General features: G+C 34.9%; 1 protein-coding gene across 1 annotated transcript; it reads left to right on the forward strand.

Annotated features, from left to right (window-relative positions):
- The first annotated feature begins 5,015 nt into the window (after window positions 1–5,015).
- Window positions 5,016–7,289, forward strand: LOC125830530 (bZIP transcription factor 17-like). Its single transcript, XM_049509721.1, has 3 exons — window positions 5,016–5,091; window positions 5,269–6,639; window positions 6,850–7,289. Exons 1-3 carry the CDS (start codon window positions 5,016–5,018, stop codon window positions 7,287–7,289), a joined length of 1,887 nt encoding a protein of 628 aa, XP_049365678.1.
- Window positions 7,290–18,491: the final 11,202 nt, after the last annotated feature.

The following is an 18,491-nucleotide window of genomic DNA, read 5'->3' on the forward strand; positions in this document are numbered from 1 at the left end:
GGCGTTGTTGAGATGCTATATCCAGGAAGGGACAAGTCAAAAGTGATACTGCTAGATCGGTGTAGATGATGCCATAGTGGGCTTGAACCTCCTTAAAGAGAGAAAAATATCTGTGTCTCAGCCTGAATAATGCTTTATTCATTTTTTGTTCATTTTAATTTCAACTGTAATATTTTTTATTTGTGGTATTACACCATCATTAGTCATTTGAGAAATCACATCGTAAGAATCATTAATGTATAAGGAAAGATAATTTTGCAAAGAAAGATATATCTGTTGGAATGGAGTGGCTTGTAACTATAAATTGGAGTGATAACAGAGTACAATTGTTCATTGTCAGAGTGGAGCTGCAAATTGTTTTAAATTTTCTGAGTTCCACCAATATTTCAGTCATCTCTAAAATTAGTGAAGAAAATAAGCACACTAATAATTCTGTTTTCTCTGTCACCTCATTGAAAATTATCAAGTACGAGGGGATAAAAATATGAAGCCTCTTCTAAGCTCAATCTCTATATAACTAGACAACAACAAATTGCTAAAAGTAGAAGTGCTACAAGTGATGTTGCTAATGTTTTTCAAGTAAAAATTCACTTAGAAATTTTGAGGAAGTAGGAAATTTTCTCAAAGGTAAAGACATACTTCTAAAGATAATATTGACGAAGAGTAGACTGTTTTGATGAGGAAAAAAGTTGGATCGCCAATTAATAAGAGTCCTAAGCTCGCGCAATAGACAAACAATCAACAATATCTGCTACCATGAGGGCCGTCTCCACCATAAGGCCACTAAAGCAATCGCTTGGGCCCCCCATTTTCTCCCAAAGATGTATATATATTGTTAACAAAAATTTCATGTATTGATAAATTTGAAGAATTTTTTTTTTGTATAGAAAATATAATTGAGAAATTGAATATTGTTAGTTGATTGTAGTATCTTTCTGTAATACCCGACAATTTGAAATAACTATGAAGAGGCTTAGAATTGGAAATTTTCATTTTTGGAAAGAATTTTAAAGTTCTGGAAATTTGGTTAAGTATGGGAAAAAGGTGAGTTTTGGTTAACTTTGAGCAGCCATAACTCCTAGATCAGGATGAGTTAGGTGTAGTTCCAGTTATGATTGAGAAGCTTGTGGAATGATCTTTCCAATGCCACCGAGTTTGCTCGATTCCGAGTTCGTATGAGCGAGTTATGCCCTTTGAAAGTTGGGCAGTTGGCAGGGAATCCGTCCGGAAATTTTAAGGGTATTTTGGTCTTTTCCCTAGCCATTTCTTTTGGGGTTATATTGTTGTGTTAGGCTGATTTTTGGATCATTTTGTCCCATTTTAAAGAGTGAGAGCTAGGGCTTGGGAGAGAAGAGATAAAGAAGAGGAGAAAGAGAAGAGCAAGCAAGGAGATCATCGTGGATATCGTCGGGGGTGATCCCTACTAGGTATGTGAGTTCATAGTGTGGGTTTGGTCCTTTTCCCCACACGCCAACTCGTTTTGTTTCCAAGAAAAGATTGGTTGTGTTGTTGAAGTTGTCGGTTGTGTTGTTGATGTTGTAGATTGTGTTGTCAAAGTTCTTGTTGATTTGGGACATGATTTGGTTGTGTCTTTGAGTTGAATCTCTTGTATGTTGAGGTATTTTAGGATCCTTAGTGTTTGGGGTGGAAACCTTTGAAGTTAGGGTGGTTTAGAGTTGGGAAAAAGAGGGAGAAAAGTTGGACTTTCTAGGGAAGGGGCTAGCGTGTCGCGCCTGCCAGCGCGCCCCAAAAGGGACTCTGAAGTCCAGACTTTGGGGTGGCACACCTAGCAGAGCACCAGCAGGCCCCTTCTGAGCTTCGAGGGCTGGCGCTCCGCACCTTGCAGAGCGCCAAGGACGCCAAGTTTCCCCTTTCTTTTCATACTTTCTCATGCATGTTCCTTGGAATTGTACCTATGTTTCCTAGTTGTTTCCAACACTCCAAAGTACTTCTAAACGTCGAGAACTCATCCATAAACGTGTGATCATATACCTTGAATACATAATCCAATTCAAGACGAGTTAGTATCAAGTCAAAGGGAAGTTAGAGTCAGGTCAAGCAAAGTTAAGAAGTAAGTCCAAGCAAGTCTCTAAAGCTTTTCAAGAGTCGTTATTAAACGTTTTACCTTCGTTTAAGGTTCAAGTTCAAGTCGAGTAAAGGTATAGAGTTCAATCTAAGTAAAGAGTCTCAAGTTTCAAGTTAAGTCAAGAGTTTAAAGTTGAGTTCATTTCTCCAAAGCTATTAAGGAATTAAGTATTCCCGAAGAAGTTCATAAATGTTTTTTTTTTCATTTGAATAAGAGGGGAACCATGTTTTCCAAAAGAGCCTTTGGGCTAAGTTTTGAATAATTATCTCAACTAAAGAAAGATGTGTTTAAAGACACTTATGAGCCAAAGTATTTTTGGGAGTAGTATTGAGCACCGAATTAGGGACACGAGTTCATATTAACTCAACTCTCCATAAGAACCATGCGCCAACATGGGACTTGACGGGTCATTCTTTTTAGATGACCACGTAAGATTAAGCTAGAGGATCCACTAAGTTAAAGTAAGGTCCTATATCATGGCAAGGTATAGGATGGTCCTTGGGCAACGTGAGGTAAAACGTTGTACCACCACTAGGGCTCATAGTGGTGGTTGTCGGTTAAAGAATCTCCCACTAAAGTTATATTACTTTTATATAAGTAAAGTTGAGTTTGTTATTGTTTTATCATTAACGAGCTAAGTTGTTTACACTGTTTTACAAGCTATATATATATTGCACGTGTATTATTGCTTTATATATTGAGTTCAGTTATTCATGAGTCGAACAAAGCCAAGGTAAGTGTTCTCTTGTACTCTTTTCAAGCTTAAGTTGTGGTTTAGCTTTCCATCTCGCATACTCGTACATTCAATGTACTGATGCCAGTTGGCCTACATCTTATGACGATGTAGACACAGGTACCCCGGATCAGCATCCAGCTCGCCATTGATCTAGCTGAGCACTCCAGAGTCAGTGGTGAGACTCCTTGTTTTTCGGAGGACTCTGTTATTTTGTGTTCTTAGTTTTGTTTTGTTAGGATGTTGCGGGGTCTATCCCAACATCCATCTTAGTCAGTATTGAGTCTCTCATCTATGTATATATGTAAATATTATATTTTGAGACAAGATCTGCCTTTTGGGCATGTTATGTAACAATTAAGTTGTTTTATAGCCTTGCATTGCATTGAGTTATTCTGTTGAGTTAGGTTTCCGCTGAGTTTAGAAAGCCAGGCCAAGGGTTCGCTTGGGGCTAGTAATGGTCTCTGGGTGCCGGTCCCGCCCAGGGTGTAGGCTCGGGGCGTGACACTTTCCTGGATTCTTATGTGTCTAGTTAATTGTAGTATCCTTTCTAGTTTCGCATGTGGCTATCTATTTTATTGTCTAGCTCATTTATATTATGACGATTATCATGAACCAACAGTATTGTGTTCTTATACTTCTCTTTATTCTCCTTTCACTATTTTTTATTCTTTCATTATTGAATATTGTGAAGTCTCTCAAATGTTCAATCATTCTACATTATGTAAAATCTATTGTTTTGTGTTTATAAAAAGATCAAATTTGTTTTTGGCGTCTTATTCAAATTTAAAGCACTAAAACTAATCAACACTATTTTAATATTATTTATCAACTTATCAAATTCATCGCAATACTATCTTAATATCATCATATTTTTAAAAAATTTGAGTCATGTTTTATTATTTTAACTTTATATTACATAATTTTCATTGAAAATTTACATTATTTGCATTCTTATTTCATAATGTCTACATATATCCTATCTCTCCAGACCTCATTTGTAGGATTACACTAAATATGTTATAATTATTCAATTTATATTCGTCAACTAAAAACAATAGTGCCTCTTTATAAAATTTGGCTTTAGGCCCCCAAACTTATTGAGACGGCTCTGGCTACCATGCATCTCAAAAAAAAAATTACAATTCACTAAGGGTTCTTTTTAACTTGCAAATCTATCCAGCCATCTATCAAAGAGAATAACTTGCAATCTATCCAAAGACATATCAAAATGAATTGCAAGTTCAATTGCAACAAATTTACATAGAACAAAGGCATGGAATAGCAGTAACAAAATCAACAGTCATTACAATTCTTGCTCGAGCTTTAATCGATGTAACTAGACAATAACTGATTGCTTGAGTTTTAGCATATAATTGTTCAGACTTTAAGCTTGATTAAATATCTATTCGTTTGAACTATACTCAGATTTGAAATTATTGAGAGAATATGCTCTCCTGATTTTTTTGTCTCTTCAAATTCTATAGCCCAACACAATATTTATTAAATTTGAAAATCTATTCATTAAAATAAAGTACAACATAAGCCTTCAGAATCTAGAGGATGTCATAGAACTCCATCTTTGTGGTGCTCTTCATGATGCCATCTCATTTCTTTAAATGTTTTCAAAGACGTATACAATTTTTGCAACCTCGATTTTAACAAAAAATACCTAAGGACCTTGGCTAAAAATTCTTTGGCATTATTTTTTCATCTAGAAGCCCCATAAATTTTGCACTTATTAACATCCTTAGAAAATAAATAGAATCAAATAAAGATATACAAGTCACCGAACTCTAGATTATGACCTTCTAAGTGTGAAATAAAGAGGCATAGAGAAAATAAATAGAATCAAATAGTTCTTGGATCGCATATTAATTTACACACTTCACTAATTCAATGAAACATTAACATTTTTTTCTCAAGGTTTAATCATTTAAGAGAGCACTCATGTATTCTTACATGCACTTATTGGTAAAATAAACATTACCAACTAAAAACAATATTACAAAATTATTTTTGAAACATCAAGAATATGATTTTTTATTTCTTAGATATGATATCTACAAAATCTAATGGATCAATCTTAACAATGTCGAAAAATAAAACTATAAAAGAAAAGTAACTCTCAGTTTCCTCTCTATTCCTATCCCGTCTCTCTCTAAATCTCTGATAAATTGTTGACAAACCGTAGATATGGCCGATCCACCGCCGGCGGAAGAAGCGAACTTCATCAGGGAGTTCGACGGTCTTGCAGTTCAACCTCTTGACCGTACTTTTTACGCCCTACACATGACCACAACATACCAAGAAAATGGCGAAGATTTCCCTATGGAATTTCCAAATGTTAATTTCACAACCGATGCCATCATTCTTGATTAATCATTCAATGATAGTTTTCCAAACCCTACCAATGATGATGCATTTCAAAACCCTAATTGTCTGCCAGACTGCCTCGGGTCGGAGTCGGGTTTGGACTTGAGTCAGATGAACCCGAATAGCTTTGGTCAACCTAAGAGTCAACTGATGGGGAGTTCTGATGATGCTTCTAGAAAATTCAATTCGACCTCAGGATATTGTCTTTGGGAAGCTCCAGTTTCGAACAAACCGGTACATTTTCCCCTAAATTTAGGAAATAATTCAGTAAAAGGTGGAGTTGTAGAAAAGAAACTCAAATTAGAGGGTGTCAATGCTAATATAAGCAACTGTAGCTATTTGTTGAAAAGGAAAAAGAGTAGTGAAGACTCAAATGATGTAGGCAAACACCAAAAATCCACTATATTTTCCTTGTATGACAATGTTAACAATCATGAGGACGAAAAGAGGATGGCTAGGAAAATTAGGAATAAGGAAAGTGCTCACTTGTCAAGGAAAAGAAAAAAACATTATGTTGAGGAATTAGAGAATAAATTTAGAATACTTCAATCAACAATTCAACATTTGAATAGAAATTTATCCTATGCAATGGTGGAAAATGTAACTCTAAAGGCACAACTTGGAGGTACTAGTGTACATGCTCAAGTGCCGTCACCCCTCGGGATTTATCCCTATCCTCCTCCATGGATTTCATATACACCATCTTATATGATGAGCCGACAAAGATCTCAAGTGCCATTGGTTCCCATTCCAAAGTTGAAATCACAGACACTACCACCCGCGCCAAAAAGTAGCAAGAAAGTGGAGAAAAAGAAGAGTGAGGTGAAAACAAAGAAGGTTGCTAGTGTTAGCTTCCTTGGTGTGTTGTTCTTTATGCTTCTCTTTGATGGGTTGGTTCCTTTATTGAAACTTAGATATGGAGGTATTAGGGAACCATCTATGAGTGGAGAGTCTTTTGTGAGTGGATTTTATGTAAAACATCATGGAAGAGTTTTGACTGTTGATGGGCCTGTGAATCGGACTGGTTGTTCTGGGAAATACGGTGGTAAAGATCATAGCTCCCATTGTGGCCGGGGAGGTCAGGGTGAAAGCAATCAGAAAAATACCAATAAGGCTGCAGATGAGTTTGCTCATGTGGGCAATGGTAGTGATCCTCTGGCAGCCTCTCTATATGTCCCAAGGAATGATAAACTTGTTGATATTGATGGGAACTTGATAATTCAATCCGTATTGGCAAGTGAGAAAGCTATGGCATTTCATGGAAGTGCTGATAAGAAAAATAGAGAGGCTGGCCTCGCAGTTCTTGGTGATTTAGCCCCTGCTATCCCAGGAATCCATTCTCGCCTTTATCGAAGTCCTGCAATGGGACAAAGCATTCTTGGATCTGAGGAGAAAGAGAATGTAAAGTCAACTATGCAGGAGTGGTACCTTGAAGGTCTTGCCGGTAACTGTTGTTAAATCTAGACTGACTATTAATTCTTTTCTTTTTCCTTTTTTTTTTTTTAATTTAAATGAATTCCTCTAGTGTTTTCTTTGAGAATTTAGGTACTTTTAATTGCTTTGAGTCACAGTATATGCTCCAAGCAAATTTTATCTTTTGGAATAGCCTTCTGCTTTCCAGTATTTTAATTCATTTTTATGTTCATTTAGGCAGGACCTTTGTTGAGTTCAGGCATGTGTACAGAAATGTTCCAGTTTGATACGTCATCTTCTGCTAGAGATATATCTATGGAAGAAAGGCCGAATGGCACGCGCCTCCACAGTAATAGAAGGATCCTCAATGGCCCTCCCGTTTCCCTTTCTAGACCCTCTCACAGCTCTGGAGAACAAACTGGAACAGATGGAAAGTGGGAGAATTTTAGCAGGAACAAGTCACTTTCTTCCTTGGTAGTATCTGTTCTGGTTGACGGTGATGGAGATGGCATCATGGATCCGAAGTTTGTCTCTCGGATATTCATTGTTGTGCTTATTGATAGCGTCAAATATGTCACCTATTCTTGCATGCTTCCATTTATTGATAGTGTTCATGTAGCAGAAGCATCATCAAAAAACCATTTCGTAGATACCATAAGATCTACTAATAATCCTCATTAACTTATGGAGGGTGATTGTTCTCTTCTTTATGTGTCATGTTTCTGCAATAATAATACATTATGTCTCTTTAATTATCAAAAGAAGAAAGCAAACACTCCTTTAAGTTATATGTATTATGTTTGTGGGCTATATATTTACTCAAAAATGACAATTGTAGTTGGTAATTCCTTACATTAGCAAATAACCATAAAACATTTGAATTTCTCCGAAATGATATGACATCTTACCTAGGAAAATGAAAGCTTTGAATGTCAGTGAATTAAGCAATTAAGTGTAGAATGATTATGCAACCACACACCTAGCAGAAAGAGAAAAGAAAGGATAAAAGAAGAGAATGCATGACCTCCATGAATAAAGGATGGCATCACCTATGTGGGTGGCCTCCCTTCTTAACCTCTCCAGTTTTCCCCTGTTCCGAACAAACATGCATATTCAATTCCTTAATTAGGTTAGTCATTTGAGAAATCACATCATGAAAATTAGGTGTCATTAATGTATAAAGAAAGATAATTTTGTAAAGAAGATATATCTGTTGGAATGGAGTTGGCATGTAACTATAATTTTGCATTGTACCGAAGTACAATTCTTCATGTCTGTGTGGAGCTGCAAATTGTTCTAAATTTTTGGGTCGTACCGAGATTTCAGTGATCTTTAGAACTCGTACTTTGTTTTAATGAATTGATTTCCAACTATAGTATAAATTATGTTGAACTATAGAATTTCAAGAGACAGAAAAAAAATAGGAGAGCACACTATATTGAGTACAAAATTTGTTTGGCTGCTAAATGAAAAAATAATACTGAAAATGTTCCAGCCAATGTCCTAAGGTATTCTTCTTAAAAATCAAGATTGCAATGATTGCTTATGTCTTCAAAAACTTCTAAAGCAATGAGATGAAGTCATGAAGAGCCCAACAAAGATGGACTATTAGTAGATCTTATGCTATCTACAAAAGTGTTTATCAACGGTGTTTCTGCTACATGAACACTCCATCTTCAGGTGACTTCCCTAGAGGAGTAGATCTTTTAAACGGAAGCGTGAAAGAATAGGTGACATACTTGACGCTATCAATCAACACAACTACGAATATCCAAAAGAGGGACTTTGGACCCATGATGCCTGTTAGAAACTGAGATATTTCTACATAGTCTTTTTTAATGGTTCTTTTTTAATATTCTATTTCGTTTGTAGAGGAAAGGTTGTCATCGTTTTATGGAATATGTTTTGTAAGAAAGTACAATAGTAGTTGGATAGGTATGGTCTTTACTAACCTTTGAGAAGATTATATCTATATCTATCTATACTACCTTAAAAGCATGAACTCCAAAAAATGAATGTTAAATTACGTAAATACCCCTCACTTACACAGATTACACAAATACCCCTCACTCACTTAAAAACATGACACAAATAGCCCTGACTTTTTTTAAAAAAAAAAACCTAATGCAACAAACAACGACAAACAACCAGCACTTTTACTATACAAACGCCAAGTCCTCTTTGACTGAACAGTCACCACATTTCCCATGAACTGTATCTGTCCAACGCCCAAATATATACTCCAACCAACACAACCTATGCATATTCCCCTATAAATATCAACCACACATACAACAAATTCTCCATTAGCAAATCAACTTCTGCAAATAACGCATCGGTATGCCCTCTTTTCCTTCTTTTCTACCACTGTACTTGTTTTATTACTCAAGCGTACATCTGCACATTTGAATTCAATTAACCTTTTTGCAATACTTCCTCAGGCCAATATTGATCTTCCTTACGCAAAACACATAAGAGTATTGGACTCGACATTGACATATTTCACTCCACATCTTAAATTGTAAGTTTTCACTCTCCTTATGCATCTTGTTATGATCTTCAATGGACTACTTGCATTAACATTGCTACAATCTTCTTAATGATTCTGTATTTTTCACCGACACATTATGGCACGGAATGAATAATGAACTTCACTTTTCCCTTGGCACCTCTAACGAAGTTGAACTATCAAAGTAGAGTGTCTCCAATAACAAGATACCAAAATACTTTGTTAATTGGGTAACGCGAGTATTTGTTATTCGAAAGGGTTCTGTTATGTCATACAAGAATTCTCGTCATGAATGGACTTTCCAAATGGTAATATTAGTGGACGACGAGGTAATAGTTTTGCTTAGGTTATATGCTAACATTCCTATCTACTCCCTATATTACTTTTCTAATCAACTCATATGTCAATTACATCAATACTAGGGGACAAAGTTGCAAGAGACACTATTTAATAAGCATATTGACACATGAAAGGACTTCTTAAAGACAAATAAGAGTTACTACATTGCTAATGGGTTGTTGGATCGGGTCAACCCCAACTACACTTCTGTGCACAAAGAGATTGAACTCTCTATTACCGATTACACAATCATAAAGGAGAGTGACCATGTTGTTTCAACACATAACTTCTCTTGAAGGTTTTGTTTCTTTGGAACACGCAGAAAAATTGCCAAATGGTGTTATATTCGGTAACTATTCACAGTACGTATTTAAATTTCTACATTCAATTACTTAATATGTATCACTAACTCACCTCACCTCTATTTAGACTTGCTTTGCATGTTAGTCACTGTCAATCCTATCATTGTAAAAGGCGATAGCAAAAGACATGAAATTGTTGTTACAAATGAACTGTAAGTTGCCATTGCGACTTCTCGATCGTCCATATAAATCTCCTGATGCATGCACAATTCTCATCTAATTCAAAATCTAGCATGGAGCGTACAACTGTTACTCTATGGGGAGATTTTGCAGTACACGACGGTGCATTTGTGGAAAAGTTGAAAGATGATCAACCTGTTCCTGGCTTATGTGACGTGAGAGTCTCAAAATATAGAGGTATACCCACTCTCTTCGATATGCTAATTGTAAATTTTTTGAATATATTATTTGATGCCTCACATTAATATGTTGTTTTCCAAACTAGGCACTTTTGGGATATTAACTATACCCGTGAGCAGTGTATTGATCAATCCAGTGTTTCCAAAAGCACTAGATCTTCACACTTGGTACACAAGCTAATCTTCTAATATTCTCGACAATATTTCATTAACCTTACTGCCAAATTTTATGGTCTAACTATAATTTATTGAGCTATACTTAAATCTAACAATTTGAAAAACCACAAACATTTCCTTAATTATATGCTACAATTAACTTACCTCATCCTATATATAGGCGTGAAGTCATAAAAAGGGGGAATGGAAAATATTACAACCACACCAAGTAAGGTAATGAAAAAGGCCACGTTAGCGTTGCAATTATAAGATAACTGCGAATCGCTAAACTAGATGAAAAAAAGCTGAGGTAAAATATTAAACAACTAATGTATATTTGAATACTATATATTAGGTTAGATTTGAAAGAGAATGCACATATTTTGATATTGAGGAATCTGGATCCAGCAAATGGCTTATGCAACGGGACACGATTAATTTGTAGAGGTTTTGACAACAATGTCATACATGCCAAAATAACCATAGGAGAATATGCAACAAACATGTGTTTATACCAAGAATCCAATTATCGCCGCCGGAGAATGAAGGATATCCTTTTAAATTTATTCGCAAGCAATTTCCAATACGTCTCTGTTTTACAATGACGATAAATAAAGCTCAAGGTCAAACAATCCCTACTGTTGGATTGTATCTTCCGCAACATGTTTTCTCCCATGGACAACTAACTATATGTAGCACTATCGAGGGGAATCTCAATGACCACGACAAAATAGTATTGGTAATGACTGAACAACCAGATACGACGACGAGCACATATACAAAAAATATTGTATACAAGGAAGTATTAGGTAAGAGACGATTGTTATCTTTTAAAGCGTAATTAATTAGGAACAAAACCAACACATTACATGAACCTAATGAAAATGTCATTGGTTGTATTTGATAGGTTCGGTTGAAGAGGAGAAAAGTTGAGCATCAACATGCAATTTATAAAGAAAATACAACTATTGTGTAGACTTAGATATTGGTAATTACAAATGACTTGCAAATCCGGGAAAGTATCATATATTTATGGACATCGTCATAAAGTTACATGCATCAAATTCAAGACGATTAGACGAGCATAATCGAGTACTGTTTAGAAACAAAAAATTGGAAATTGAGAAATGTCCACACAAATTATTATCTGTCATATTGAATATATTTAATAATGTAGTATGCATACAATTAACTGTAAAATTATGTATACGAGACTGTTCTAATACTTACAAAAATATATTATGACAAAAAAGTTAGCTTATTGTTTCAGACTTAATCATATGACAAGATGAGGCCACCACGTGCAACGCACGTGTAGTAAATCTAGTAGCTATATATGTGGTGCAGATCCTCCTATGTTTACAGAAAAAAATTATCAGATATGGGTGAAAAAGATGAAGCTTTATCTCAAAGCTCTTAGTCTATGGGAAACAATTGAAAATGAAGATGATCCTCCTTCACTTTGACTAAATCCAACAGTTGCACAAATGAAGATTTATGAAGATGCAAAGTCAGGGAAACCAAAGGCTCTCACATATCTTTATTCAGCACTTTCAGATGTGATTTTCACAAGAATAATGATTTGTGGAACACCTAAACAAGCATGAGAGAAGATAAAAGAGGAGTTCGATAGAAGAGATAGAGTGAAGACTATCAAACTCTTAACTCCCAAAAGAGAATTTGAGATGTTAAGGATGAATGAAGGAGATATTGTGAAAACGTATTATGCCAAACTTGTGGAGATTGTAAATAAAATAAGTCTATCTGATTAAACCAATTCAGACTAAAAGGTGGTGGACAATATGATGATAAGCTTACCAGAAAGGTTTGAGTATAATATTTAAACAATAGAGGAATCTTGTGATATAAAGACTTTATTTGTAGCGGAATTGATTAGCAAGTGGCAAGCTCGAGAACAACGATCAAGTATAAGAGATAAAGAACTGAGCTAAAGTGGCATTTCAGGAAAAGCATAAAGGCAAGTAGTAATTTGAAGGACAATTGGAGGATATATGAAGATAAAGTAGTAAAGGGAAAAACATGGAAGGAACCTTCAAAGAAAGGAAAGTTCCCACCTTGCAACCATTGCAAAAGAACGAATCATCAAGAAAATGAGGATTGTTGCTTCAAAGGAAAGCCATCGATCTAATGCAAATTTTGTAGAAAAATGGGTCATATTGAAAAGAATTATAGGTTCAAGCAGAATCAACCACAACAACATCATGTGTAGCAAGCAAATTTTACTGAAGAGTCAGAAAAGGAAGAAGAAAGCTTGTTAATGGCTTCTTGAAGAAAACACAACCAAAAATATCCTCATGGTTCATAGATAGTCGATGTACGAGTCATATGTCACACATTGAGTTCATGTATCACACACTTTGACAAGGCAATCAAAACTAAAGTTAGGATTGGAAATGGTGAAACAATAGATGCACTTGGAAAGGGTTCATTTGCCTTTCAGACTACACAAGGTACAAAGTCTATACATTATGTGTTGTATGTTCCTTGTTTAGTATGTAACTTTTTATGTGTTAGTCAATGATGTCCAAAGGCTATTCCTTATTTTTTAAGGGCAAACATTGGTTTTTGACACTGAAGATAGTTTGATTGTTAAAGTAGAAATGGCGGATAAAACTTTTCCTTTAGGGCAAGAAGTTTGATAGTGCAAATTTTGCAAGTATGGATGAGTCATGGTTGTGGCACAAAAGATATGTGCATTTTTAAATATGCTACATTAAAGTCTATGTATGAAAAATGGTTGACTAAGGATTTATTGAGATCTCACTGTAAAATTTGTGAGTCATGTCAGATGGGTAAGGTACACAGTAAAATATTTCCGAAAAGTGCTACCTGGAGGGCAACTGAAAAACTTGAATTAGTTTACACTGATGTGTGTGGACCTATGCAGACATCATCTTTGGGACACAATAAATATTTTGTACTATTTATTGATAACTTAAAAAGGATGACTTGGGTGTATTTTAACAAGTCCCAAGTATTTTCAGTTTTTAAGAAATTTAAAGCTTTTGTTGAAAGACAAAGTGTTTGTAAGCTGAAGTCTTTGAGGTCAGACAATGGTGGTGAATACACTTCAAACAAGTTCAATAAGTATTGTGAAGATATGGGAATTGATCACAAGTTGACCATAATCTATTCACCTGAACAAAATGGAATCTCGGAGAAGAAGAACAAGATTGTTGTTGAAATCACTAGATGTTTGTTGCTTGAAAAGAAACTACCACAAAGCTTTTGGGAAGAAGTTGTTTATACTTTAGTGTATTTGTTAAATAGGCTGCCAAATAAAATTATGGATGGAAAACTTCCTATTGAGGCATGGAGTGGAATAAGACCATCTGCGAAGTGATAGAAATGAAAAGTAATGTAGATAGAGTAGAGCAGAGGCAGAATGTGAAAAAGAAATTTCTTGACGGTGTTTTTTTCACTGCTGCGGTAGTCCTTTGATAAAACAATTACATAGGAAAAACTGAAGCTAAAATTTAGAAACTACTACACCAAGATTTTCTCCTAAAAATTTGATAACAACCCACATTTAAAAATATTTCCTAAAGACTAGAACAAACATAATGATAGACATTTTATTCCTAACATGACTTATTAAAACTAACACCCTCCCTTCAACTGAAAGCTTTCAAGCTTATGTTTAACTTCATCTTCTCGAACTCTTTCATACGCATTAACCTCCTCAGATTTTGGAAAGTGATAAACTTGAGAGGTTTAGTAAAAATGTCCGCCAACTGATCTTCACTTCAGCATTACTGTAGCTCTATTGTTGCTTCATTATTGAGATCTGGCAAGAAATGATACTTCACATCAATGTGCTTGCATCTTCCATGTAACACATGATTTTTCGATAGCTTGATGGCAGAGTTATTGTCACAGAAAATTGTAGTTGCTTTTTCTTGTGTGAATTGTAGTTCTTCAAAAATCCTCCTCAACCAAATAGCTTGACAAGCACAAGTTGTAGCAACAACAAATTCCTCTTTAGTACTAGATAAAGTGACAATTTTTTGCTTCCTAGAAGACCATGAAACAACTATTGTTCCTAGTAAATAAACATAGCCCGGAGAAAAGAACACTAATGAAGATAGAGTAGAGCAGAGGCAGTATGTGAATTTTTTTTTTTATTGACAATGTTTATTTTATTGATGCGGCAGTCCTTTTATAAAACAAATACATAGGAAAAGCAGAAGCTAAAATTTAAGAACTACTACACCAAGATTTTCTCCTAAGAACTTGATAACAACCCATATTTAAAACTACTTCCTAAAGACTAGGACAAATATAACGATACACATTTTATTTCTAACATGACTTATTAAAACTAACATGAAGCACTTAAAAATATTTGGTTCGATTTCCTACTCTCATGTTCCTTCGGTCGAAAGAAGAAGACTTGAACTGAAAGGTGAATTAGGGATCTTTATTGGTTATTCATCGCAAGCCAAGGGTTCTAGAGTTTTCAACTTGCTACCAAAAAGTATTTCAATTAAAAGAGATATAGTAGTGAATGAGCATTCTTATTAGAATTGGAATAAGGAGCAAATTGAGAAAGATATGCAGGTTTTTAGAAAGTGTGTCTGCTGCCTGAAATCCAATCATTTGGCTTTGAAAATCAGATAGAAGATGAAGAATCGGACGGCGAATCGTCACTTGATTTACCAATTTTGAAGACAAGGTTCCTTTATGAGATATATCAAAGATGTAATGTTGCAATATCGGAACCAAATAGCTATCAAGAAGCATCAAGACATGAAGTTTGGATTCAAGTTATGAAGGAGGAAATTGATATGATTGAGAAGAATGATACTTGGAAGCTAGTTGATAAACCCAATGTCAGAAACAGTTACAAAGAAAAGGAACAAGAACTTCAAGTCTACAAGGTGTAAACATTAGGAAATCACTACAGTAAATTGCTATGAAATCTGAAGATTAAAATGAAGGCTGAAGTTTTCTTGAGTTTTATATAATTCTCTAAATGTTTCATTACATAAGGTCTATAGATAAATTAAGTGAGAGAATTACAATCACATAATAAGCAAAATATTTCACACTAAACTATGCACATATGAGGCTCACTAACCATCACTCATTTTAAATCAAAAGACTTGTCTACTACAAAATATCTACAATCTAGGAGTTTCTAGAGAAATCATAATTTCCTAACATAAAGGTAATAGGGTGAAGTGTGTTTATAGAACCAAATTTAATCCAAATATCTCAGTCTAAAATACAAAGCAAGGCTTGTTGTGGAAAGTTACAAGCAAATTGCAGGTGTGTAATATGGAGCCATATTTGTACATGTTGCACGACATAATACAATAAGGCTATTTGCTTTGTCAGCTCAACGAAATTGGAAGTTGTATCATCTGGATGTGAAATTAGCATTCTTAAGTGGACAGTTGGAGGAGGAGATTTATGTCGACCAACCAGAAGGCTTTTATGTTCCAGGAATGGAGGATTAAGTGTACAAACTTCATAAGGCATCATATGGATTTAAGTAAGCTCCTCGAGCCTGGTACAGTAAGATTAATGCTCATCTCATTTATTATGGCTTCAAAAGAAGTGAAAATAAAGCCATTTTATTGTAAAGAGGGCTAAAGAAGGAGATGTTCTTGTGGTGTCACTCTTTGTTGATGATTTTCTGTTAATGGGAAGCAATGATGCTATGGTGAATCAATTCAAGCAAGAAATGGAGATCAAATTTGAAATGTCCTATTTGGGTGAAGTGAGTTAGTTTGTAGGAATGGAGATTCATCAAGACACTTACTGATGAATTGCTGCTCAAATTACAAATTATTTTTGATGATGACAACATGAACCAAGTTCACATAACACAGACTAGACTTAAAATAAAAAGTTGGGAAGAGTTCACCTATTCAGATATAAAATAGGAAAAGTGTATCCAAAACAGTAATCCAAGATTATTAAGAAATAAAATAAAAGAAGATGAGTCCTAGGTGGAAAAGGAAGAAAGCAAACAAGTTCTATGAGGAAAATTATTAGTTTTTGAGGAAAACCAATTCCTTTCCTTGTAGATATCAATTACCAATAAATCTCTATAAAAGGACAGAGCCGAAAAAAGAAAAAGTCGTATTTGCAATATCAAATCTAAGAAATTCATTCCAGTGGAGGCCGAGTTATTGAGAAGATCGAGAAAGTGAAAGAAAGAAGTACTAGAGTTAGGATTTATTTCTTAAATATAGTGTTGCATTGGTTCGTCTTGAATCAGTGGTTAGTAATTGAGTTCTAAGAGAGAAAGAGAGAGTTTGAGAGAATTGTAACAATAAGTGGGTTTGACTTCTTGGAGAGTAGAGAGTTGAGAGAGAGTTTGACAGAATTGTAACAAAAAATGGGTTTGACTTCTTGGAGAGTAGAGTCTTCGATTATAGTTAATAGTTGAAGAGTAAAGGTACTAGAGTTAGTCCCTTTAATTATTGAGTTGTAATCTTGAATTGTTCTTGAAGGTAAGAAAGTTGTAGTGTGGTTTTTCCCTTCCTTGAGGGAGGATGGTTTCCATGACAAATCATTGTTTTATTGTGTTACACCTTTATTTAGGCAAACTAACAAGAACCTGGTTCTTGAATAAGAGATAAGGCTTCTTCACTTATCGAATCTTCATTTCTCAGATAAAATATGCAGGGGATATTCTTAAAAGGTTCAATCCTGTACCAACCCACTAGTTCACAATGAAAAGATTTCAAAGTTTGAAGGAGGTTAGGGCAGATCCAATAGTTTATAGAGGTCTAATTGGTAGTTTGTTGTATTTGATAGCAACAAGACCTGATCACATGTTCGCGGCAAGTATTCTATTGAGGTTTATACTAGCTCCAAGTCAAATTATTTTGGTGTTGCTAAACGAACATTGAGATATATCGAAGGAACTGCTGATTATGGTATTTGGTTTAAAAAGGAAGAGCAAGGGAAATTGATGGGTTATTCAGGTAGTGATTGAGCAGGAAACTTGATGATATGAAAAGCACATCTAGATATGATTTTACACTTGGTTCATGCATGTTCTAATGAAATTCAAAGAAGAAAGAAGTGGTTGCTCAATCTTCTGCAAAAGCAAAATACATTGTCGTTGCTGGTGCAACTAATCAAGCTCTATAGTTAAGAAAGATTCTGAGTGATCTGGAGCAAAATCTTTTTAAAAACTTTTATAGCTATATGTGTGTATGCCTTTTGTAATATGTCATATGAATGAAAAAAGCTTCTGCTAAACCTCATCTTTTTCTCTAAAGTTTCGAATACTACCAATGACATCACCATCAGCATCACCTATCTCTCTTGGATCAACCTGAACAGATACATAAGTATGTCAAAACACATCCATTTTCTTATTTCTAACATTGTCCATTACGATCAAGATATTCTTTTATTTTCTACAATTAATGTAGGAGCTAAAAATACGTTCATAAAAAAGTAAAAAAAAATCATAATTGTATTTCAGATAAAATATCAATTTTATTTGTATGTAATTTCACAACTCAAAGATATCAGTTTAACAATTAAAATGTGCATTAAGATTGGATGAATAAAGATCATCAATACTAGTCATTAAACTGTAGATTATGGCATTCTAAGTGTGAAATATAGAGGCATAGAGAAAATAACTAGTCATTTAAAAAAGATTTGTAGTTGGCAATTCCTGCCTCTCCTTTTTTCTTACGAGCACTTCCATGAGATTCCATGGCTTCTCACTTGTCAATACAGACTCAATTATCAAATTTCCATCAATCTTAACAAGTGTATGATTCCTCGGAACATACAAAAAGTCTGCCAAAGGATCACAACCACAACCCACGTAAACAAACTCATCCACAGCCTTATTGGTACTTTTCTGATTGCTTTCACCCTGACCTCTCTGTCCACAAAGTGAGATATGATCTTTTCCACCGTATTTCCGAGAATAACCAGTCCCATTCACAGGCCCGTCAATAGTCAAAACTATTCCATGATGTTTTTCAAAAAATCGACTCACAAGAATCTCCACTCAGAAATTGTTCCCTCATACCTCCATATCTCACCTTCAATAAAGGAACCAACCCACCAAAGAGAAGCGTAAAGAACAACACACCAAGGGAGCTAAACTAGCAACCTTCTTTGTTTTCACCTAACTCTTCTTTTTCTCCACCTT

Source organism: Solanum verrucosum, unplaced genomic scaffold, assembly GCF_900185275.1.
Source record: "Solanum verrucosum unplaced genomic scaffold, falcon-dt-bn FXZP01000075.1, whole genome shotgun sequence".
Classification (NCBI taxonomy): domain Eukaryota; kingdom Viridiplantae; phylum Streptophyta; class Magnoliopsida; order Solanales; family Solanaceae; genus Solanum; species Solanum verrucosum.